Raw genomic sequence first — 24471 nt, forward strand, 5'->3', positions numbered from 1 at the left:
TGTTACCTATATGAGTCCCTGAAGAAGTTTGTTAACATTAATACTATGAAGAGTATTATGAATAATGTATTATGAAAATTCACAAATGGAATAAACACAGCATAGTGTGTAGGAGGCCTGCATTTTCATTAGATGTGTGAACCAAATGATTTAGCTAGAATAGAATACACATTTCAAAAGGAAGGGGCCTAAACAGATAGAGCAAAGAGCAATGTACCGGATGAAATTAGGATGGCAAAATAGTAAATGTTCAAAAAGGCCTCTGACAGAAAGAGGGTATAGATTGTTGTGTTGAGAGTAGGGAGGGAAATCAGCCCACTGAGTTTTTAAACTTTTATTTTTGTTGACAGAGGCAAAAGGCATACACACACATCCGAGCAATAACCACAAATTCGTTGCATACACAGGTGAATACAGAGCATATAGGCAAAATCATGGTAACAGCGGTTGAGAAATGACATATCACAGAGCACCAAGAAGCCGAACAGCAATAGGGGCGTTAGGGGGATTCATCCACAGAGGAAGTGTTATTTAAGCTAATCAAGTAGCTGTTGAATGCAGTCCAGATGTTTCGAGGACGAGAGCGAACTGGGAGCATACCCAGAAACTCCTCCTCACAGTTTCGGGACCAGGTGAGTAAATTTAACCATTTCTGGAATGCGGGGGGGCTGGGGCTCTTCCAGCTTAGTAGGACACACTTTTTGGCTATGATACAGCTTACATTTAAGAATTTAATAATGTCTCTCGCTCCCCCGGCCTGCCACACTCCAAACAGAACCCCCAATGGATCAGGGTCTACCTCAGTGTCAGTGATCTCAGACAATGTCTCTATGACTTTACTCCAGAATGTGGCCAGTTCCGGGCAGCTCCAAAACATGTGCAAGTGGTCAGCGCCCACCGCGCCGCAGCGAGGGCACAGCCGGGGATCGGAGCAAGCAAACCTAGACACTCTACCTGGAGTGTAATACAGCCTATTAAGCAGTTTATATTGTATGGTGCGGTAGCGGAAGTTTAGAGACACTTTGCTAGTATGGGAACACATCTTCTCCCACTGTTGGTCAGTAAGTACCAGTTCCAGCTCGGAGGCCCAGTCATCACGGGCCCTGGACGGAAGTGGAGAGGGCGAGGTCAAGAGGAGCTTATATAATGAGGAAACCACCCCGCGGGCACCACCGAGTTGGCGATGCATGCAATCGCAGGAGAGTCCAGGGGTTCGATGGGGAAGACAGGCCATAGATTTCGGAAGGCAGCGCGGAGTCTGTAGAACTGCAGGAGCTCCAGAACAGAGCCTGAGTGCCCCGGCCTCCACGTCTGCGGTGTTATAAACTGTCCCTCTGGATAGAAATCGGTGAGGGCGCGGTATCCCAGGGCCTCCCAATGGCGTGCCAGGGCGGTGTCATGCGTGGGCTCCAGCCCGGGAAACCCCCAGGCGAGGAGCCATTTGCAGTACAGGCATTGCTCGTCGCAAATTGTGAATATCTGGCCCCAAGCCTGTACCGTGGTCCGGACCGGATCAATGGGAGAGTCCGGCACATACTGCCGGTTGAGAATCAAGGACATGACATCAGTGCCTGCCGCTTCCAGAACCTCAAGTTTGACGTGGGGACGAGGTGGGGGCCCAGGGTACCAGTAAAATGCGAACTGCGCCTGTGAAGCAGTCCAATATCGCAGCAAGTCTGGGGATGTGAAACCCCCCCTGTCGTAGGGTAGTGACATACCCGACCACTTTTTACGCACCGCGCCAGAGTGCCACAGGAATTGGGCAAACAATTTATGCAGATTCGTAAAATATTTCCTACCCGGCCAGACAGGAACATTACCAAATATGTACAATAACTTGGGTAGCAGGATCATTTTTACCAGCGAAAGTCTGCCGGCTAGTGATAGTGGAAGGGTACGCCAGCACATGACTTTGGCCTCGACTTGCTCGGCCACTGCCTGGTAGTTGTCCGCTAGGAGCGATTCTCTGGCGAGGGACACCTGGACTCCCAAGTACTTAATCCCGTTCGGGCACCAACGGAGCGGGAACTCGGTGGTGGGCTGTATCGTGGAGCTAGTGAGGGGGAGGATCTCAGATTTCGTATAATTTATAGTGAACGCCGAGTATGTGCCTATGCGGGTGACGTCACGTAAGATCGGGTCCAGATGAACAGCTGGGTCTCTAATAAAGAGTAGCACATCGTCCGCATACAGCGAGATGATCTCAGGGGAGTCCTTCAACCGCACCCCCCTCCGCGCATGCCGCTCCCTGACGTAGTCGGCCATCGGCTCGATTGCTAAGGCGAAGAGGATCGGGGAAAACGGGCAGCCTTGTCGGGTACCTCTAAAGAGAGGGAACAGACCGGACGTCTGAGAGTTAACTAGCACCCTGGCTACCGGGGAAGTGTACAGTAACCTAATGTACGCTATCATATTGGGCCCTACCCCCATATTTTCCAAGACCAACCAGATGTATTTCCAAGACACCATGTCAAATGCCTTCTGGGCATCCAGTGTGACTGCAACCGCACTCGTCCTTGGTCAATACGTGCCATGATGTTAAGCAGCCTCCTAATGTTGTGGGATGTTGATCTTCCGGGTACAAAGCCTGATTGATCCTCGTGGACCATGTACGACATGACCGGGAGGAAGCGGTTGGCAATCACTATGGCGAAGATTTTGGTGTCCAAATTCATCAGTGAGAGTGGCCTATATGATCCACACTCGTTAGTGGGTTTACCGGGTTTGAGCAGGACCGTGATGGTAGCTTCGCGCAGCGAAGGGGGAAGAGTGCCCAACCGAAGTGACTCGTTCCAAACCTCAAGCAGCCTGGGAGCCAAGATGGCCACATGCTCCTGGTAGAAATCAGCTGTCAGCCCGTCGGGACCAGGTGCCTTTCCTTTAGGGAATTTAGATATAGCCTCAACTATTTCATCCAGCAGGAAGGGGGAATCCAATTGGTCCCTGGTGGCGGGGGAGACGATAGTCATGGGGATCTGCTCGAGGAGGTTGCGCATTTGGGACTCACTGTGCTTGGGGGGTTGTGTGTACAGCTCTGAGTAAAAGTCTGTGAAGACCTCCAGATTATGTTGGTCAGACCACCGTTCCGACCCCAGGCTGTCCTTGATACAAGTTATCTGGGTTTGGCCCCACTCACCCCTGGCCAACGTAGCCAATGTCCTGCCAGGTCTGTCCCCCTCTCCATATCTACGAGCCGCCTGTGGGCGACTGAAGTATTGGACTTCCCTGGAAGCTTGTTCATTGAAAAATTGGAGTTCCTTACTGATCTGGGATAGAGTCGCGGGGTCGATAGACGTAGGATGGGCGCTCTCAAGTTCGCGTAATTTGGCTTCAGAGCGGGCGAGGGCAGCCCTGATGGCCTTGAGGGTTCCCGCCTCCCTAGATATGGACATTCCCCTGATGAAGACTTTGAAAGCTTCCCACCGGACCCCTGTAGAGGTGGATTGAGGTGTATTAAGTTCGAAATAGGACTGGATGTCGGACAATATGTCAGCCTTAAATACTATGTCCTGTAAGGCCAAAGACTTGAAACGCCAGGAGTTAATTGCAGGGGCGGGCATGCCCAAATCTATAGATAGCCGGATCGGTGAGTGGTCCGACAGGGTGCGCGCCAATATATGAGTTTCCAACACCCTCCCCAGCAAGGAACTAGACAGGAAGAACATGTCAATTCTGGCGGAGCTGTCATGCACCGAGGAATAATGAGTATATTCCCGCGTCTGCGGGTGCATTACCCGCCAGGGGTCACGAATGTCAAGGGCAATGGTGTGTGCTAGGAGCTTGCGCTCCGCATTGGAAAGGAGTCTGGGGGCCGCGCCAGTTCTGTCAAGTGTGGTATCTAAGATAAAGTTCATGTCCCCCCCCAAATCATCTGCACCCCTACATATCCCAACAATGTGGAAGCAATACGGTCAATAAAGTCGGGCGAGTCCACGTTGGGGCCATATATATTAACCAGTAAATAGTCCCTGTTTGCTATTGCGCAGTGTAGGATAATGTACCTTCCCTCTGGATCGATGTAACTCTTGTGGAGTACAAACTTAAGTGACCTGTGGATCATTGTCAATACCCCTCTGGCGCGGGTCGAATAAGCCGTGAAGTACCTGTGTGGACCCCATGCAGGTGCGATGCACCTAGCCAGCGAGCCCCCACAATGTGTTTCTTGCAATAGTAATATCTTGCAACCATGTCTGTTGGCGTGGGCTATGATTTTGCGCGCCTTGGTGTAGTTACTTAAACCCCGGATATTCCAGGACATCACTGTTGTGGACATTACGGGAGACTAAGGTACATCCCACAACCGCCGTAGAGACTTACAGTGAATGAGGAGAGCTCCCACGAGGGCGCCCTGATGTTGTGCGCTTTGCCAAACCGCCCCCGTCATTTACAATATTGTTACCCCAAACCCCAACCATACCACCCCCCTCCCTCACTGCCCACCCACAACTTGCAGTGGAAATCACCCCCCCCCGGATGCACGCGCCAACAACTAACCCGACCATCACCAGGAAGTAAGGGTCGGTGGGCGAAATCCAACAGGGATATGCCCTTTCCAGGGCCCAACTGGGGCCAACTAGCAGTAGCATCCAATAAAACATAAACATTGCAATTGCAGAGAGGTGCGCTGTTGCCGTGTGGACGGCTATTTAGACATTGTGTAAGACAGCATGGGCTGTCGAATAACAGGTTCCTGCGGAATACAGAGTTTTTGTAGGGTCCCAACGCTAGTCTCCAACACCCAAGCCGGGCCGCGGCCCGTGAGTATATTAAGGGTACCCAAACCGCATGGTTGATGATAGTAAATTGCCATTGACCCATGCACATTGACAGATTACCAGTCAGGTGAAGCAGTGACAGACTAAGCTATGTCTGGTCAGTCAGCGCCAGCATGGTCAGGCGCCGGATTGTGGAGTGGTATGTGAGCCTCGATGAATTTTGCCGCTTCATCCGGGACAGTGAAAAAGTATAGTTTATTATTGTGAGTAATTTTGAGACGTGCCGGGAACAATATGGCATACGGGACAGTGCGTTCTCTAAGCAGTTTCTTAACCCCAAGGAATTGGCGCTGCTCCTGCTGCACCGCAATTGAAAAGTCCGGGAAGATCCTGATGGTGTGGGACTCATGGCGCAAGTCTCCCCTCTCGCGGGCCAGCCGGAGGATAAGGTCTCTGTCCCGATAGTTGAGAATCCTGGCAATAATGGGCCTTGGGATATCCCCCGGCTTGGGCCGCGGCGACAGGGCCCTGTGCGCACGCTCGACAGTAAAGTACGGTGAGAGACTCGGGTTGCCCAGTAGATCCTTGAGTAGAGCTTCGACGGCGTCTTCCATGCGGCCCTTAAGTGCGTTCTCAGGGACCCCGATTATACGCAGGTTGTTCCTACGGGAGCGCGATTCTAGGTCGTCACACTTGGCTCTCACACTTTTCATATCGCGCGACAGGGAAGCGACGGTGTTCTGCAGCACATGAATCTTGTCCTCGTTCGTGGATATCCTACTTTCGGCCTCAGTGATTCTGGTGCCTGCCTGGTCCACTCGGGTTTTAAGAGAAGCAACATTGGCGTTAATATCGTCCAATTTTTCGTGGAACGAGGCGAAGTTCTTGGCCATGGATTGCATAAGTGTGGTCAGATCGGGGGTTCTCGCCCCAGAGGGGGTGTCACTTTCCAGGTCCTCCTGCAAGGACGATGCGTGACCCATCTCCTCCCTCGGGACGGATTTGGAAAATTTGTCCATGGTTCCTCTCCCAGAGACCCCCTTGGTTTTGTTTGGCATTGTAGATAGAGACACAGAGATGGCAGATGGCCGCTGAGGCAGGCGACGGAGCGGAGGGACCAGTCAAGGGACCCAAACAGCGAAAAGCCCAGAGTGCCGCACCAGTGGCCCCCAGGAGACCCGGCTCCGCGTGGCAGTGCGTGCAGACACGGCAGGCAGATTATAGAAGCAGTAGGGCCGGGTAGGTTGCAGGAGAGTAGAAAGCCAAGGCCGTGTAGGAGTCGACAGGTAGGGCAACCAACCCTAGCGAGCGAGCGGCTCCCTGATAATGAAGCCGGGCAGTTGTTTCATAGAGGTCCCCCTCCAATCGCGTCAAAGAGTACTGAGTAGACGCCGCTTGCCAGGCGGCCCCAATGGAATGGGAATGTGTAGGCTCGGTACCCCGCCGGGCCCGAGACACGGCGGCCCCCAGTAGCTCGCGTAAGGTGCGGTCCGGGCCCCCAGTATGGGAAGCAGTGCAGCAGCCTGCGGTCAGAGATCCAGGCCCTCCGGGAATGCAGGCCGCTCGGATGACACGCAGGACAGAGTGAGAGGGCCAGGATTCACAGGAGCAGGCAGACAAGTAGATGGGGGACCGCCCGGTACACCCCCCCCGCTCCTCACCTCCTCAGTCCAGTAATGTGAGCCACACAAGCCAGGGGAACCAGGCTCCCGCCAACCGCATAGACGAGATGAGCGCTCCGGCGCTGTATGCAAAGGGAGAAGTGGCAGGCGGGGTCCCAGTCCGGTCGCCACGCCGGGACGAGCGCACCGGCGCCGACAGCAGGGGAGAGGTGGGGTCGCCCCCTAGCAGGTCGCGTGCTGTCAAGGCGGTCAGGCACCGGCGCAACCGCCGCACAGAAACGAACGCTCCGGCGCAGACTGTGGAGGAGGAGGCGAGTGCACGCGGGTCCCGGCAGCGGACCTCCGCTCGATGGTGTCCCCAGGGGGGCCGCCGCGCCCGCGGCTGATGAAGGAGGTCAGGGAGCGGGAGCCAGGTGCCCGCCAAGGCCTGGCGCGCCAACCGCCAGCAGGCCCAGAAGTCCCGTTCACAGGTTTGCCGGGGCCGATTCGGGTCGGGATTGCAGCAAGATTGCCAGAAGAGAAGGGGCAACCACTCCACCAAAGATAAGGCAGTGCAGGCAAAAGGAACTGCAGTTGATGTCGGATTTCAGCCGGAGGCACACGGAGCTCAAGAGCTAGGCAGCCATCTTGGGCTGCTCCACAGCGCCCCACCATCAGCCCACTGAGTTGATTGGATAATCATTATCTGCTGTCACATGCATCTGTTAGACGGGTGTGTCCAGCTGAAGCTCCCCTAACACCTTGCTGATGTCTCTGCATGGGCTGCTCCAAAGTGGCTGAAAATAAACCTTACAAACCAGGGTTGATGTTCATGGTGTCTAAATGCAGATGGAAAGCATGGCAGTCAAGGTCCACAATGCCACATGCCACTCGAACACTACCCATCAGAAAGACATGTTATTCCTGATTTGTCCATGCAAACTCTAGGAGCGAGTAGGTGGGCAAGAGTGGTACTGCTTAGGTAAGCACAGATAGGATGCTAAAGGAGAGAGTGAGCAATCCTGATGGAATCTAGGTAGGAGATATTGCAACACAAGAAAGAAGGAGTAGGCAGTTAGGCCGCGTAACCCAGGCTACGTCATGGTAACAGAGGCTGAGAAATAGGCCATGGGTAGAAAAGACAGCCACAATTGCACTACTAAGGGCCACTTTCCATACATTGCACTACATTACATTGCACTCAAATCCTGTTATGCAGCACAAGTCTTTGAACAAGAAGCACCAGCAAGTTTCAGAAGTAGAACCAAGGAATATGAGTTGAGCACCATTCTAGGGATTCCAGAGCTGTGCCAATGTTTGAGGAGGTTACTCTGGCCTTGTTGTCAAAGAAGTTTTACACGCTTAAGTTGTTTTATATTCTCATGAATGCACCGAACATGTACCGTGGATCAGGCCCTGATGTGCATTGTTTATGTACAACCATCCTCTGTGTGCTCAGGTCATTAAGGAGAGGAACCCGGGCTGCTCAAATCTGCACTGACATCCTTTTAGATGTAATCAGATGTGTATATTAACTAAATCATTAAGACTTTTATGGACAGCAGTCAACATGTATGTTATGGTGGCTACACCACCTGACCACCTGAACGAGTCCCTAGAAGAGGAGAAGGTCACAACAGTCGCTTTACAACAAAGAGTGCGTGTTGCACAGGTAGAGATAGGTTTCAAAGCAAGATGCTAACAGCTGGTGTTTGCCTTTTGTGGAGATCAGTGTCACCAAGAAAAGACTGCTTTTATGGGTGATATCGTTCTCAGGAGAGGCCATGCACCAAGGCAGCCCTGAGACAAGAGCAGGCCACTGAGCACATGTAGCTTTCACTAGTGGCGGTGAAGGCCCCCAAGGCAGGCTTCCATCAAAGTTAGTGATCTCCCTTAGGGCAACCCTTGTTTATTAGGTGGCAAAACCAGACTGCTGATACAGGTTAAGAGGTGCCAGGGATAGGATTCTGGTGCAGATGTTGATATCCCTTTTTAAGATATAATCATTTCTTATTGTAAATTGTATTTGAAAACATAAGACGTGCCTACTAATGTTGGATTGTTGGGTGAGTTTGAGAGCAGGATTTGGATTCTTTCCTGTATTAGTTCAAGGTGCCTATGAAAATTAACCTTATTCACATGGAGGTTCCACAAATGTACGCTTTTCACATCTTGCTGAATTGCATTGCTCAATGCAGTTTGTGTGATGTAGTGCAAAGTAAGTCGAATCCTGAGCAACACCTTGAAAATAAAATATATACAAAATCATTGCCAGACCGGACTTGTCTGGAATCTTTTTGACAAATTCTTCAAATCCTCAAGGAATCTGGATATGTATAATTCCTTATGTACTGTTTAATATCCTTGACATGTGGTTCTCTCTTTGCATCCTTGTAGAATGGCATCATTACAGAAGCAGGTGTCATCAACGAAGGGTTTGAGCCCGATCCTGACCTTGACGATCCTGAAGAGCAGGAAATCCAATCCAAAGAGGTGGAGGTGCAAGTGGACTGGAACTCAGAGCTGCCAATCAAAGTGTCTGTGCCCAAAGTCAATATGCATAGCATCATCTTCGACTTTGGAGCCATACCATTTGTGGATGTTGTAGCCGTGAGATCAATTAAGCAGGTACATTTTGTTCTGTGTAATATCCATGCTTGTACTAAATGTGTAAGCTGGATCAGCAGTACTCCTTTAAAGCAGATCAAAGATCAATTTTTGACATTTTCACGATTGAACAGCCCAAAACAGAAGTATATGTCAACCTCTGACATCATATTTAAAAATCATTTAGTCTTTTCAGAAACACATTTTTCAGACATAACAATTGGCAACATAGCAACTCAATTCATATCTCTTAAACCAACTTGGTAATAGAAAGGGTGCACTTTAATATACTGTGATGAATCTGATGATGTCATCACTCCTTCCCTGGGATAGTCTATCCCCATGTGTCCAGGGGACTGCAGCCTCTACCTGACCCTGACCCTGGGGGTGGCTAATTGAGGGAGGGCCACATGGGGGGAGGCAACCCTCAGAGGTATGGACACGACATCATTGGCGAAAGTCACATGCCCCCCATTCCCTTTTAGGGATGCGCCCTCCATTCCTCATGCCTTGATGCCATATTGTAACACTCTCCTTCAACCACTTGCTAGGTCTCCTTCAAGTATTCCTCAATATCACACAAGTAACAGCATAGTAACAACAGAGATAAGGAAGAGGGACGGAGCAATGAAGATAGCCAAGACTGCAAAACAAACACAGCGATCTAGTCTTTGGATGTTGTTCAATCATGCCAGGAAATGTTCATCTGCCACAGCTGACAGATAGCAGGAAGAGCTGCAGAGGCTGAGTTGGGCCGCGACCTGTGCTGACACCAGTCAGAACGCTGAGAGAAAGCACACCGTGTGAAGCGGTGTGGAGGTGTGACCAGATCCCAGAAAGAAAAGCAAGAATGCAGAAAGCCCACCACCTGGGAATGCAAGACCGTGGGAATCTGGCACAGTAGAGAAGAACATAGTGAAGGCGCAACAGCTAATGGGAAGCACGCTGAGCCAGGAAATTGAAAGGAACAGAAGCAGAGAAACATGAGAGACACTTAGAGTGCCCAGAAAGCCCAGGGAAGATGGACGGGTAACCGTGTTGGATAAAAGTGTGTGCCCATTCATGAAAGTAATGCGAGAAAGACAAAGTGCAGCCTGTGAATTGTTTAACATATTTGTGAATCATGCTACGAGTAGGTTGCTGAACCCATATTGCAGGAGAGAAAGAAAAGTAAAAGTGAATGGTCTTGGGAAAAGGGCAAAGACCCAAGGTGTGAGAAAAAAAGTGAATATTGAAAGACACTTTAGCAAACAAGGCTCGGTAAGCCAACATTGTGCAAATATCAGTTCATGGATAAAGGGAAAAGTAATACTGCATACAAGGCCTGGCAGGAGAGTATACCAGGCAAAGCTAAGTGCTCGAAAGTAATTGCATAAAGGTCCTGGCAGGAGAGTCTACCAGGCAAGGCCACGTGTTTGAAAGACACCACAAGACAAGTGTTTTGAAATATTGTATAGAAGTCCTGGAAGGAGAGTATACCAGGCACAACCGAGTGTTTGAAAGGAACCGCAAGACAAGTGTTTTGAAAGACTGTATGAAAGTCCTAGCAGGAGACTATACCAGGCAAAGTCAAGTGTGTGTAATAAGTTACAAAATGTGGAAAAGAGCCTGGCAGGGTAGTATACCAGGTGACCTGCGAGTCTGGGACCTGCACCCAAATTGTAATACAGTGAAAAGAAAATCCCAAGGAGGAGACATGCCCTTAGGATTTTGAACTGTCTTGAATGTGAAGAGATACCTACGGAAGGGAGCCATTTCCCAGAGAACTGTGAACACACCAAGAGGAGGGAGTTATCCTTTTGGGTTACCAGAAATTTGGCGATTCTGTGTTTGAACTTTTTGTTTTGTTTAGGGAAAAAGGAATTTGGGTAATGGAGTCATTCCCTGGAACTGCGAGCATTGTTCACTTGGAACCTTTTGGTTGGATTTGAACATTTGTACACTTTGAAAACCAGAGACAATGGGCCTCATTACGAGTGTCCTTGTCTGGAAACACTGGTGCCGGTAAGCCTACTGGGACCGGTGTTTCCGGAATGGCACAGTACAACTCTGGGGGCAGGTGCCATCCCATCCACCATGTCAGACCTGGCGGGCGGAACGTCACCCGCCCGCAGAGTTTCACGGAAGCAACGGCACTGTTGTTCCCAGTGCTGGTGCTTCTGTGGCCCCCATTCCGACTTACAAAATTACTGGCGCCTGACTTCCCGGCCACCGGGGTCAGAATGCCCCGGTGTTACCAGGAATTCAGGCACTGGTAATTCATTACGGGTCCGACGCAACCTGCGGTTTTACCGGCTATGTTACCACCAGACCGTAATGGTGCCCAAAGTCCTTTGCACCTTACAATTAGTTTTAGAGTGTGCAGGGCAGGATAGGATTTCGGACACAGTACATATTTTTGCTTTGGACATCTTGACAAAGGACAGACCCCTTTGTTTTGGTTGAGGTTGGGAAATAGCTTCTTCTTTAAGGGTTAGTGAGGCATTCTCCAACTCCCTTTTGATTTAATAAATGTTTTTAACCAAAATTCACAAGTCCTCTGTGTCCGCGTCTCATTCCTGGCTCCTCAGAGTAGATGTTCTCTTTATCATTTATTTGGCACACATTTAAAAAAAATGTTTTATTGCTCAAATTCACATTTGATAAATGTCTGTGCAAGCACACAAGTTACCATTTAATAATTGCAGTAGGCACAAGACAGTATTCTCAAAGATATGTAGTAATTTGTAAAGATCGTTTTTTAAAGTCATTGGGATGTTTAGAAACCACAATTAAAGATGTTACTCTTATGCAACACCACAAGAAGATAAAAGGTACAATCCTCTTGTGTCTTAAAGGCATTTCAAGGTCTGCTTATGGACCTGAGCGTTTGGGTAGACAGTTGCCTTGGATATTGAGCCCTTCAGAGTTGGGTTTAGCTATAGACAGAGACAGCGGGCAGACAGGGTTTGGGTCAGTAGGCAGCACCCCCATTCCCAGACACACCAGGAAGCTGCTCTGGTCCCAAAGTTACAAGTACATACTGTAGCACTGCAACATGGAGCAGGAACAGAATACCCTCCACACTGGTGCCTCCAACTTCCCCACTGGGTCATTCTGATGTGTAAGGTAAGGCAGACACACAAACCAAAGAAAAAAAGCAGTGAGAAGCCAAGCCTGGAAAACATCTTGGATCCTAGACTGATGCAGGAACATTTTGCCGGCCACATTTCTGTTCATCAAGAGTGGGCTGGCTCCCATGCTGCTGTGGAGTTTACAGGCATTTGTGGGATCCTTAATAACTAACTGTACTCTGTGAGGGTAGGAAGACCACACCCGTATCTTTATTCTTTTTGTTGACTGTCAAGCCTGTCACTGGGAGTCAAGATAACCTATACCAAGAGTGGAGAAGTGACAGGGCTCCATATGTGTACAGTGGTGTACTGTGTTGTACTGTACTATCGCTGTGCTCCTTTTTCACCCTAGTTTGGTTTTTCTGGTCCCATTGAGTTCGCTGGGAGTTGCCTTAATGAAAGATAACCTTGCCTCATGGGGATAAACCTCTCTCCTATCTTCATATGACAGGGAATGTTGTGCCCTCAGGGGTTTGGGTTTCCGCAGTCTGGTTCCTGAGAGAGTTCCACAGTATAGCTGTCAATCTGTCACAAAGAAAAACGGGAACAATACATGATGGACATGGATATATGTTAAATTAAGGTTTACTGAGGATAAGTGCAATGTTAGGTCAAAACCAAAACCAAAAAACCCAATTCCCAGATCCCCGGGGAACCTCCCTTAGTTAACTAACACTGAGAATCAACATGATGGTCTCTCTTGGGGCAAACCTGTGTCGCAACAAAAATAATAGCATGGTTCTCCTTGAGCTTCAAAACAAAAAGTCTCTGATTTTAGTATTCACACTCCTTGTTCACTTACAGTCTTGGGGGTCTAAATGTCCCACACTTCTTTCTTACCCTGTTGTGCTGTAGGCCCAGGTCCTCTGCTTCTTATCCTTGTCTTCAGGGTGTTAAGCAGTTCGTCTCACTTGCGACATGTACCTGATGCTTCTTGACAGGTGTCCACGATGGCTGTTTGGCTATCTTCCTTCTAATGCGTGGTATGAGGTGGGGAAACACCACCCCCAATGATCTTGGGAAACAATACCAGGCTTGAGGAGATGCAGATTCCCTAAATCACAGTGCACAGTACCCCTTTATTAACATGATGCAGGAACAGTGTGAGCACTGACAAGGGTTACTGGTAAGATGTAACATGGAAGATCTGTAAGGGTGTAGACTAGACTGGCAGGACTAAGGAGGCATTTCAGGCAGCAGAGAGGCATAGCAGCCAATTGAACAAGGCAGAACAACCAGATGGTAAGGGGGAAGCAGAGTGGAATGGGAAAAAGGGTGAGGAGAAGGCAGATGGCCAAGACAAAAGCGAGGAAGGTAGCAGGCAGATGACCAGGCAAGCAGGAGAAGTAGGGAAGCGAAGGCAAGGCAAATGAGACAGCGGGTCAGGGAACCCAAGGCATGGCAGGTGAGGTTGTAGGCCATGGAAGCGGTACGACTTCCTTTCATCGCCTGCTTGTTCACCCCAGGCTTTTTAACGTGCACATTCCATAGAAAGTGTTGCAGAGGGTGTTGGGGGGTACCCACCCCAAAAAAAACACAATAAAAAACCATGAGCACATTCGATGGAATGTGCACGTTAAAAAGCCTGGGTATAAACAGGCAGGCGATGAAATGACATGGAACTAAGGAAGCCAAGGCAAGGCAGATGAGACAGCAGGCCATGGAAGCCAAGGCAATGCAGGAACGAAAGGCTAGGCGGTGTGCAAGGATCAGACTGTTTAACAAGGAGCATGGAGGCGCAATTAATGCAAGAAACTGTGCTGCTTATGTAGCAGAGCCCAACGGAAGGATGTTGTCTAATTCCAGTGTCTCCACTGTCAAGGAGACCGTGAATGTCTGAGCGAATGTGCATACGTGAAACGCTGCATGGGGATCACCCCTTTGCCGGAAAATGGCGGCACCCTTCTGGCACTGCAGCTGGATGGCCTAAATGCCACGTCACACGTGCCAGTGCCAGAGCACTGAAAACAGGTGCCGCCTCTAGCCCAGATAGATACACCAAGTAGGAGCACCAGGAGGGCGAGTGTGAACGAGTTGCGCTGGTTGCAGTGCAACATTGGGAATACCCCTCTCTCTGTGCCCCATGTGAGCCTGCAGAAGTTACAATGGTTGATCCCAGGATGTGCCTCAAAGCTTCCACCAAGAGTCGGGCCACCTGAGCTTCCCCACAGGTTGGGTGAGGGCACCTTATCCACCTCCCTGACTTTGGGTCCTGGTTGTATCAACCACCACCCCATCCTCCAACTGAATGAGCCACCTCATGCCTAAGGAGACCTTTCCTTCATTTCCTGTCCTATCCTCTCCTTTTTCTCTCACTCCTGCCTCTGCCACATCTCACCACATACTTGTACCTCAACCTCTTTACCACTCATACCCCTCAGCCTGTGAATTTCTCTGCTCTCTACCTTTTCCTCTGATTTTCTCTTCCAACCTCCTCAGTGATAGTCCTCTCCACTCCCTACTTCTTCTTTAACCCTCTCCCCTACCTTCCCAATATTCCTCTTAAAGGGATGGTCTAGTAAAACATTTTATATAAAAAATAGATAGGCAACATAAAAAAAAAAATACTAGCATTCTCCGTATTAAAATAAGCTATTCAAGCTCAAAATTCGCAAAAGCAAGCACATGGGCGCAGCCATTTTGTGAAATGGAGGCCCTCCTGTGCTGGCTTTTGCTTTTGCGGCACTAATGAAGGAAAAGCCAGCCAGCTGTAGTAAACAAAGGCTACCGCTGGGTGGCTTTCCCTTCATTAGTGCTGTAGGCGGAGGACGGGGACCGGAAGACCAGAGCAGGAAAGCTGCAGCTGAATCTCGTTAAGTGCTATTTCTTTTTTATACAAAAAATAAGCACTAGCTGCGGTTTTTTTTCTAAGTTTTCCGGGCTGGAGGAGCCCGGAAAACTTAGAAATAAAACCGCAGCTTTAAAAACATTGTATTTATGTTTGCGGTCGCTTTTGAAGCGACCACAAACATAAATACAACGTTATTGTGTTGGAAAACGCTGCGGTTTTTCTTTCCAAGTTTCTCAGGCTCCTCCCGCTTGGAGGAGGCTGAGAAACTTGGAAAGAAAAACCGCAGCGTTTTCCAACAGAACCGCGTTGTTTCTGCCTGAATCTGCTTTACCATTTGGGGCTCTCGGGCTCCCTGTGGGGAGCCCGAGAGCCCCAAATGGTAAAGCAGATTCAGGCAGCAAGAACGCGGCATTGCGGAAAACAACCGCGTTGTTTCTACCTGAATCTGCTTTTCCATTTGGGGCTCTCGGGCTCCCCGTGGGGAGCCCGAGAGCCCCAAATGGTAAAGCAGATTCAGGCAAAAACAACGCGGCATTGCGGAAAACAACCGCGTTGTTTCTGCCTGAATCTGCTTTTCCATTTGGGGCTCTCGGGCTCCCCACAGGGAGCCCGAGAGCCCCAAATGGGAAAGCAGATTTAGGCAGACAACGCAGCATTTAGCATTTCCCATTTGGGTCTCTCGGGCTCCCCACGGGGAGCCCGAGAGCCCCAAATGGGAAATCAGCTGCAGGTAGAAACACTACGCGGCATGTAAACATAACCGCGTGTGTTTCTGCCTGCTGTGGCTTTCACTTTGGGTCTCCGGTGCTCCCAGGGGAGCACCGGAGACCCAAAGTGATAGCCACAGCAGGCAGAAACACACGCGGTTGTGTTGGAAAACGCTGCGGTTTTTCTTTCCAAGTTTCTCAGGCTCCTCCGAGCCGGAGGAGTCTGAGAAACTTGGAAAGAAAAAACGCAGCGTTTTCCAACACAATAACGTTGTATTTCCGCAAACATAAATACAGCGTTTTTAAAGCTGCGGTTTTATTTCTAAGTTTTCCGGGCTCCTCCAGCCCGGAAAACTTAGAAAAAAAAACGCAGCCAGTGCTTATTTTTTGTAAAAAAAATAAATAGCACTTACCGAGATTCAGCTGCAGCTTTCCTGCTCTGGTCTCCGGTCCCCGTCCTCCGCCTACAGCACTAATGAAGGGAAAGCCACCCAGCGGTAGCCTTTGTTTACTACAGCTGGCTGGCTTTTCCTTCATTAGTGCCGCAAAAGCAAAAGCCAGCACAGGAGGGCCTCCATTTTACAAAATGACTGCGCCCATGTGCTTGCTTTTGCGAATTTTGAGCTTGAATAGCTCAAAATTTTACATCGGAAGTTATAAAACGGAGAATGCTAGTATTTTTTTTTTATGTTGCCTATCTATTTTTTAAATAAAAATTTTTACTAGACCATCCCTTTAACTCCTTTTACAACCTCCTCCTTTACAAACCCATCTGCCTCTCCCTTTATGTCTCTGCCAACCTTCTCCTGATTACACACCCCTTGATGTAACAGATCATCTTCCCAAATGCACTCCTCCTCCCTCCTCTTGATGTCACCTCCAACCTCCTTCTGAATACACTCCTTCTCCTTTCACTTGATGTCACTGCAAATCTCCACTACACTTCCCCCTTCACCTTTTACTCTCCTTCCAGCCGTCCTTCTGATGTTCATCTACGCTCTGGGCATCTCTTTCCTCCTACTCTGCCTTAATCACCCCTTGCTCTCTCTAAAGCTCCTTCCCCACTACCAGTTACCCTATCAATAAACAAGCAGCTTAGACACTGGGCTGCTCCTGCCACTAGGGGCCGCCCTTGCTTATCTGCACTAAGATGTTTGTCTTTATCAGGCTTGAAATCAGATTGCGTCTTCACTGGTGCCGCTATCACTTCTTCCCTCTCAGCATGGGGGATGAAAATGAAGTCTTCATTAATGCCAGCCGCTATATTAAACTTTGTTAAGGCCGACAAGAGGGCTGCTACAGAGCTCTGCAACGCTTTTTCGCATGCTGTATTGCACGTATGAATCCATCAAAAAAAGGTTTCTTGGTGCAAAGTCACCTGCTCACTCACTGAGAGCAGTATTTTTAGAGCAGCCCACGTGTTTCCCAGGTTATAGATCTTCATGTACAGTTTCTTTTCGGGGGCAAGATTTATCTAACCCTTAATTCCCCAGCGCCGCTTCGAGTGATACCCTGCCATGGTTTCTGAAAGGCAAATAAAAGCACCATGTCAGATGGGGTTCTCACGACTTCAGAATATGAAGAATTCATGACCATTATTCAAGGAAAATTGGTCAGTGAGTTAGTATCAACCGATAAAGAGTACAAAGAGTTCAGAGGCACCTGGGTGGAGGGCTGGTTTAATGAGAGACTAGTGTTCTGAATATCACAGATGTTTATTTTGTTTGAAAAGGTGGCAAACTTTGCCTATCTTTCTGAAATTACCACCAACTGTGTGCTACTCTCTTGAATGGGCTTCATAAGAGAAAAGACAATGTTAGGACTAGAGGAATCTGCCTCGAGTTGCACCATCTGAAAGGAGATTTTAGCATGTTATGTGGCCTCTTTATATTTGGCCCATTTGACCTGGAGGAGAGAGAGGGTGTCCTTGGAGAGAGATTGCATCGAGATCTGTTCACATTGCTGCTTCAGTTCATGGAGGCTATTCACCAAGGGGCACTGAGACGGTTTGAATTTACTCTTTTAGGTGGTAGTGACCCAAAGGCACCTACTATATAAAGAATCTTGGATTTGGAAGACTCCACCATCAAAGCAATGGCAAAGGAAGGTGCCACATCTCATGAGTGATCTGGAAGGATTTTAATTAAGTTGTCTAGAGAAACATTCCTCTAAGGATGTTATATGGCCCTGTTTCTTTTTTGGGTGACCTTCTAAAACGGCTTTGTCACAGGAAGTAGGTGCAAGTGATCAAGAGTAAGACTCGGACACAGTGGCATGTTAAGTGTTGGTTACAACCCTTTATTGTCAAAATATTGAGAGGGGTTGGGAAAATCCTCTTTATCACTAACTCTAAGAAGGATTTCACTTCCTCAACAAAACTAAGGAACGTCTGTGTCAGGATGTTAAACAAAGAAAGTGTCCTCCGCCCTGTGTCCAAAACCCTGAACTGACCCTTGCACGCAAAACTAAATATAAGGTGAAAACAGGGATTTCTATCAGCTGTAGACTTACAGCTTTCGCTCAAAGTTCCAAACATGAAGTTCTAAGGTGTATAAAAGAAAGGAAATACACTTCCACCAGGAAAAGGGTTGCCCATTCCTCTAGATTTCTTCTTGTGGTTCAAATATCACGTTATCACAGTTTCAGTTTGTTCAAGGGGGAAGAGTCTTCCCCTGAATCTCTTTAAAGTACACAGTTCTCTTGAATCACAGTTCTACGATTCAACAGAGGGGTTTTGACCCATATGCTTTCTCACTCCTTTTCCTATCCTCGGTATAATCTACTTCCAGGGTATTGTAGGTTATCCTTTAAAAAGGGGTATGGGTCTTTCCTTTATCAATGTTCCACAAATTCAGGACAGGGTTTTTTGCTTCTTTTCTTTCCCCTGGTTTACTCTCCGTGGGTGCTACAACTTTCTTACTTGGTAGTGAGTCCCAGACTTACTGTTAGCCTGGTTCACTATCCTGCCAAGGCTTTTCCGCTCTCTGTTCACTCTCTCTTGTATCCATTTAACAATACTTCTCCAGTATTGGGTCACTGACCCCTTCTTCACAATGTTCGTGCCTGTTTACTGACATTATTTTGGCTCTTAACAATGTTTGTACCTGTGTCAATTCTACTGCCTTTATTTGGGCTCTCAACAATGATCGTATCAGCATCAATTTGACTGCCTTTACTGGGGCTCCCAATTATGTTTGTATCTGTATCAATTCTACTGCTTTTACCTGGGCTCTCAACAATGTTTATAGCTGTATCAATTATTTCCTTTCCTTCATTTGGGCTCTCTCGCATTGGGTGCGGTATACAACATTCGTCCTGAAGCACCTCGATAACCCAGGCACTCTCCATGGTTTTACCAGTGTTTAGTGGTGACTTTGGCATTCCTTGGGCTTCCCCTCCCATTTTGCTTTCGGTCCGCTGACTGGCAATGCATCCCATGAGCTGATTTGTTCCTGCTTTGCATACGTCTGCATTTGGCAGTTCCAGCTGCCCATGACAAGGAAGTGGCAGAACAAGTCAGATTAAGCTGCAGTCTCTGTCTCTCTCTCTATCTCTCTCTCCCAGATTCTCTTCAGCTGTTTCTATTTCAAGTGTCCCGGTATTACTTAGCATTTTCCAATGACTAGAATGCAGCATTGGTTTACCGTGTTTGGTCATTCTCATTACTTCATCGCTCTTCTTCGTCTCAGTCCTAGAAAAGGGGAGAGAGGTACAAAATGTTGTTGGCCAGAAAACCTTGGAATTCCATGTCTACATTACAAGAAGACATATAGCAGTGTGTCACGGGTATCTGGGTGTTACTAAGAGTTACAACCGATGGTTTGTTTAGATCTAGTATTCTATTTTATTTACTTATTATATTTTTAGATTTATAGCAGCACAAAAAGCCCTGAGGCATCTAGGCGCTAGTTACAGTTGATAAGGAGTTACAAGTTGATGTCAAGTGTTGAAGGTAAGTTTCATAAGCAGCCCAAGGCTGTGCAAGACATAATAAGTAGGTTTCAGGCAAGTTGCATTAGCGGCGCAAGGCTGCACAAGTCATGAAAGGTAGGTTACAGGAAGTAACATTTGCAGAGCAAGGCTAAACAAGTCATGATAGGTAGGTTGCAGGAAGTTACATAAATAGCACAAGGCTGCACAAGTCATAGTTAGTACAGGAAGTTACAGTAGTAGAACAAGGCTGCACAAGTCATGATAGGTAGGTTGTAAGAAGTTATATAGGCAGCGCAGGTTTGCACAAGTCATATTAAGTAAGTTACAGGAAGTTACATTTGCAGCACAAGGCTGCACAATTCATAGTAGGTAGGTTACAGGAAGTTACATAAGCAGTGCAAGACTGCACAAGTCATGATAGGTAGGTTGCAAGAAGATACATAAGAGGCTCAAGGCTGCACAAGTCATAGTAAGTTACAGGAAGTTACATAAGCAGCAAAAGGCCACACAGGTCATGATAGGTAGGTTTCAGGAAGTTACATTTGCATGGCAAGGCTGCACAAGTCATAGTAAGTAAGTTACAGGAAGTTACATAAGCAGTGCAAGGCTGTGCAATTCATAGTAAGTTAAAGGAAGTTACATTTTCAGCGTAAGGCTTCACAAGTCAAAGTAAGTGAGTTGCAGGAAGTTACACAAGCAGAGTATTACTGCGCAAGTCATGATAGGTAGGTTGCAAGAAGTTACATAAGCAGCACAAAGCTGCACAGGTCGTGGTAGGTTTCAAGAAGCTGCATTTGTAATGCAAGGCTGCGTATGTCAGCTAGGAATAACATGATCTTGATAGGAGTTAGTGCCGTTAGGGAGGTAGTGAAACAGGCGTCGGGGCGATGACAAGGTCTGCAGTTCCTGTACATTTGTGGGGCGATAGGGACAAGTGTAGCCAGGGAAGGCTCCTAGTTATAAAAGGTAATACAAGGTCATCAGTGCAGTGACGTCAGTCATGCGGTGCAAGTGATGCAAGTGATAGATCGGGGTACGTGGAGCTCTTACTTCCCTGGCGTTTGTCCTCCCCTATGTGGTCCTCCAGCAGATAGCCACCCCCAGGGTCGGAGTCAGGTAGCTTCTGCCTTTCCCTGGCCACATAACAGAAGCTTCCATCCAAAGAATCAGTGACAATTTTGCTAGATTAGGACATAGGACCCTGAACCGGGGCATGGTCTGACCAATCTAAAAAATAAAAACAATGGTAGAATACAGAGTGGTGTGAGGGAACAACCCCAATATGTGCTGCTTAGATTGGGTAGGAACACTGCTGAAGATGTTTCAAAAAAGTATTAGCACCAGGGGTGGGGGAGCCAGCCAATCAGGTTGCTAGGATGGGGGGCTGAACCCCACAATCCAAGCCCACATTCCAAGCAATTTGAAGGCTGCTATTACCCTTCCAGCATCTTTCCCTACCCTCCTCTTCCCTCTGTTTAACTCTCCCCTCTCTCCCCACACCTCGGCCCTGCTCACCTTCTTCCATGGGTGGCAGTGCCACCGCGTCCCGGGCTGCCATGCCTTCCATTTCCCTGTCAGCCATCTTAGGTACGTTTTTGTTTGAATGAACGGACCACCATGAGAGCAGGTCCTGTTTATTGAAACAAAATAATTGCTATCAGCACCCCAGATTAAAAACCCAGGGTGCTAACAGCAATAACACCCAGTCCGGATCGGGTGGTAATAGTGCCAGGGCCCATCATTAAACTCTCGCTTGGCTCAGGCCACGGGCGGTTACCACCCATCCAACCTGTTGGATCGGGTGTTATTTCTTAAGTATAGTATCAAAAAAGTAATCAAGAGCTGTGATCATTTTGATTTCTCCAAACTGAGATTAAAATCAGCCTCTGGTGTTTATTTAAAAATTAAATTGTTCATTCTACATTGTGATTCTCAGGATTTTGTGTTTTTCAGATGTTTTATTATTCTTATGATAAGCCAGAAGCAATTCAGTGTTTCTAGTAATTGGTGGAAGATATTCAGGGACTGAGCTGGGGCTCAAGCTTAGAACAACCGTTTGCCCATGCACAAGAAGACGTGCACTTACTAAATGTGCACTGGCACATCTACCATTAGTACAACATGGTGAACACCATGGAAGCACAGTTCACACCTAAGCAAAGGAATGTGCCTATCGGAATGTAAAAGAGGAATTCCTGAGAAACGCAGCCAATTTATTTTTGAAAATATGCAACCTAAATCTCTGCTGTGCACACTGGGTCCCAAATTGGACAGTAGGGAGGATCTGGGCCGTGGTCTTTCTCTTCAATTTCTCAAACACAAAACTAGGTTAGCCTGTAGAGCTGTAAAATAAAGGGCAAACCTAGTTGTTTCTTTTCAGAGGTGATTGCATTGCATTTAAGTGTTTAATGTACAAATCTTCCACTAGCAGCACTCCACAGTTTCAAAGTGTCATTTGTGATCTCAGGCATGCAGGTAGGCTCTGTGGTAGGTTGATGTTGGAGTTTGACTCCTGGGATGTGAATTAAGTTGCCCTACGCTGAGATGCTCTAGTCCTGGAGTCAGCCACAAATGAACCTGTAATCTTAGTTTCTGTACACAGGATGCATGGAAAGTGCAGGAATAATGATGCATATAATGTTGAACGTTCAGGTCTCTAATCAGCATAGAGCAGGCGTGAGAGCGAGAGAGAGAGCAAGAGAGAGAGCGATGGAGCGAGATAGCGAGAGTTCAGATCATCCATAGACCAAAGGATTAAACTAGCAGAGCCACGTTTTGGGAGAGATTGTGTGGCAATCAGAGCTCTTCTACCAGAGTCTTGGGCAGCGATTCCGAAATCATGCTCAGAACTGAGAGCATGATATTATAGACCCGCAAAGAGTTCAGCAGCAGCAGAAGACCATAGGACAAGGAGATCGGTTGCACAGCAAGGGCACCAAAGAAATCCTTAACTGCCCCCCTCTTCTGCAGCCAATGGAGAAGAAGAAATACAAAAAGCATGTGCAGAAGAAAGGTGTCCTCATGTGTTGCCCACGAAAAGGGAGGTACTTTATGCCATGGTTCTGGTTGGCATCCAACTCAACAGGGCACCTTGCTATCCTAACTTCCCATACTCACCACTAAGGCCCATGGTGCATGACACATTTTGGATTTGCCACACACTAGAAGTGCAAGGATAGACTCACTGTAAAATCATGTGAAGGCGAGACAGTCTCAGTGGCCATGCAGCAAAGCAAGAGACAAAGCAGGAGTAGCGGCATCCAGGGACCCGTGCCGAAGCAGTGCCTCAACACCATTGAAAGCAGGAGCGTGTGCAGCAGCCACTCCAGCACGAGTGCAGAAAAGAGCACAAGCAGGAGTGGGAACAGGATGCGAGAGGAGCCGTGGCTAGAGCAACTATGAGAACCGGGCAATAGCATGAACCAATGGGATTACCAACAGGGGTTAGAGTGGCTTCGGTGCTGTCTAGGATCAATTAAACTAGTACGAACCAGAGAATAATGCTTGACTATATCTACATATAAGGGCCGCACCCTTCTTATGTATTAGGTCTGTGTACAAATATAAGTCCATTGCTTCATATAACATACATTACTTAAGCTGAACAAGAACATGAATGCAAAAACATTTGACAAGCTCACCTTAAACAAGGTTTCTGGAACCTTTGGCTCTCCAGATGTTTTTGACTACAACTCCCATCCACGCATGCTAGTGCAGTATACTTTGTGTGATCACAGGAGTCGTAGGCAAAAACATCTGTAGAGTTGCAGGTTATAGACACCTTCCTTATATATATATATATATATGTTTGTCAAATAAGAGAGAGAGAGAGAGAGAGAGAGAGAGAGAGAGAGAGAGAGAGAGAGAGAGAGAGAGAGAGAGACATAGAGGTGTACCTGTCGCTGTAGGACTCACATTAGGATCCTGGTTTATAAAACATATATTTTCTTTTTGCACACGACACGCAGAGTGTTTCACTTAGTTTAAGATGCCATTGTACACTACCCACTGCTGCTTCAGAGTCTAATTCAAAGGATACTTTTTTCAAAAGGTCAATTGTCACAAGGCCAGTAACCTGGTCCTGTCAAGAGGGGACAGGAACCCCTTTGGGCCAAAGGTGGGTGGCCTACCAGGGAGAAATCTAGAGCCAGTGTTAACCCTGAGGTGGACGGTGGCAGCAGCGAGAGCTCCAATTTCTATGATCCCCCCTCCCCCCTAGTGCCAGTATGCTTCTGTGTTTTGTGTAGACCACCCTTTGCTCAAGCTTTGCCTGGATTATCAGATACTGGCCAATATCTCTCTGTTTTCTCTAGAGACAGCTCATCAAGACCCAGAAACCAGCAGAAACCCCAAAAAGAGCAATCCGATCAGGTGCTCAATGTTCCTAGTGGGGAAAATGTAACCCGTCAGCCAGTCAGAGAGAGAGAGAGAGAGAGACACAGAGAATAGCAATTACCCTGCCAGTGTACAGCACTGGCTTCACCGGCCTACTGCTGAGTAGGAGAGAAGAGCCACCTGCAAATGTGGTTAAGAGACAGACATTGTGGCACCACTGGAAGACTATGGCATGCCTGAGCAGTGAGACAGGAACCCAAGAGACCACCATTGACTAAAGGGGGAGAAGTATCTACTCTCCACCAGTTACAGTAACTTAGGAAGTATAACAGTTAACTCTGTGATAGGAAAACAAACACCAGGCTGGTCTGCTGGGGCAGTTCTGCTGCAACCCAGCATGAGGAAAGTGGGCGGGGCTTAGCCCACTAGTTAGTCCTATGTAATGCACATACACGCCCCAGGTGCTGAAGACAGGGCAAGATTGACCAGGGAGAGAAGTCCAATTGCCAGGAAGGAGGGGAAATATAAGGGAGGAACAGTAAGCAAGAAGTGTGGGTTATTCGGGCAAGGTTAGGGCAGGAAGTGGAGGATGACTAGGAGACTACCAGAAAAGTGGAAGGAGTGGTGGACTGTGGGACGAATTTTGGAGCAGGTGAGGCAATGGCTAAA

The 24471-nt window shown here is 48.0% G+C and overlaps 1 protein-coding gene across 1 annotated transcript in view; it reads left to right on the forward strand.

Annotated features, from left to right (window-relative positions):
• The window catches only part of SLC26A4 (solute carrier family 26 member 4), a 184955-nt gene that overhangs the window by 144415 nt on the left and 16069 nt on the right, over window positions 1-24471 (forward strand). The window contains exon 18 of the mRNA XM_069629147.1: window positions 8714-8944. Within this exon, the coding sequence (XP_069485248.1) occupies window positions 8714-8944 (231 nt within the window). The remainder of the gene's footprint in view (window positions 1-8713; window positions 8945-24471) is intronic.

This window comes from Ambystoma mexicanum, chromosome 12 (genome assembly GCF_040938575.1).
Source record: "Ambystoma mexicanum isolate Mex_15411 chromosome 12, UKY_AmexF1_1, whole genome shotgun sequence".
Taxonomy (NCBI): Eukaryota; Metazoa; Chordata; class Amphibia; order Caudata; family Ambystomatidae; genus Ambystoma; species Ambystoma mexicanum.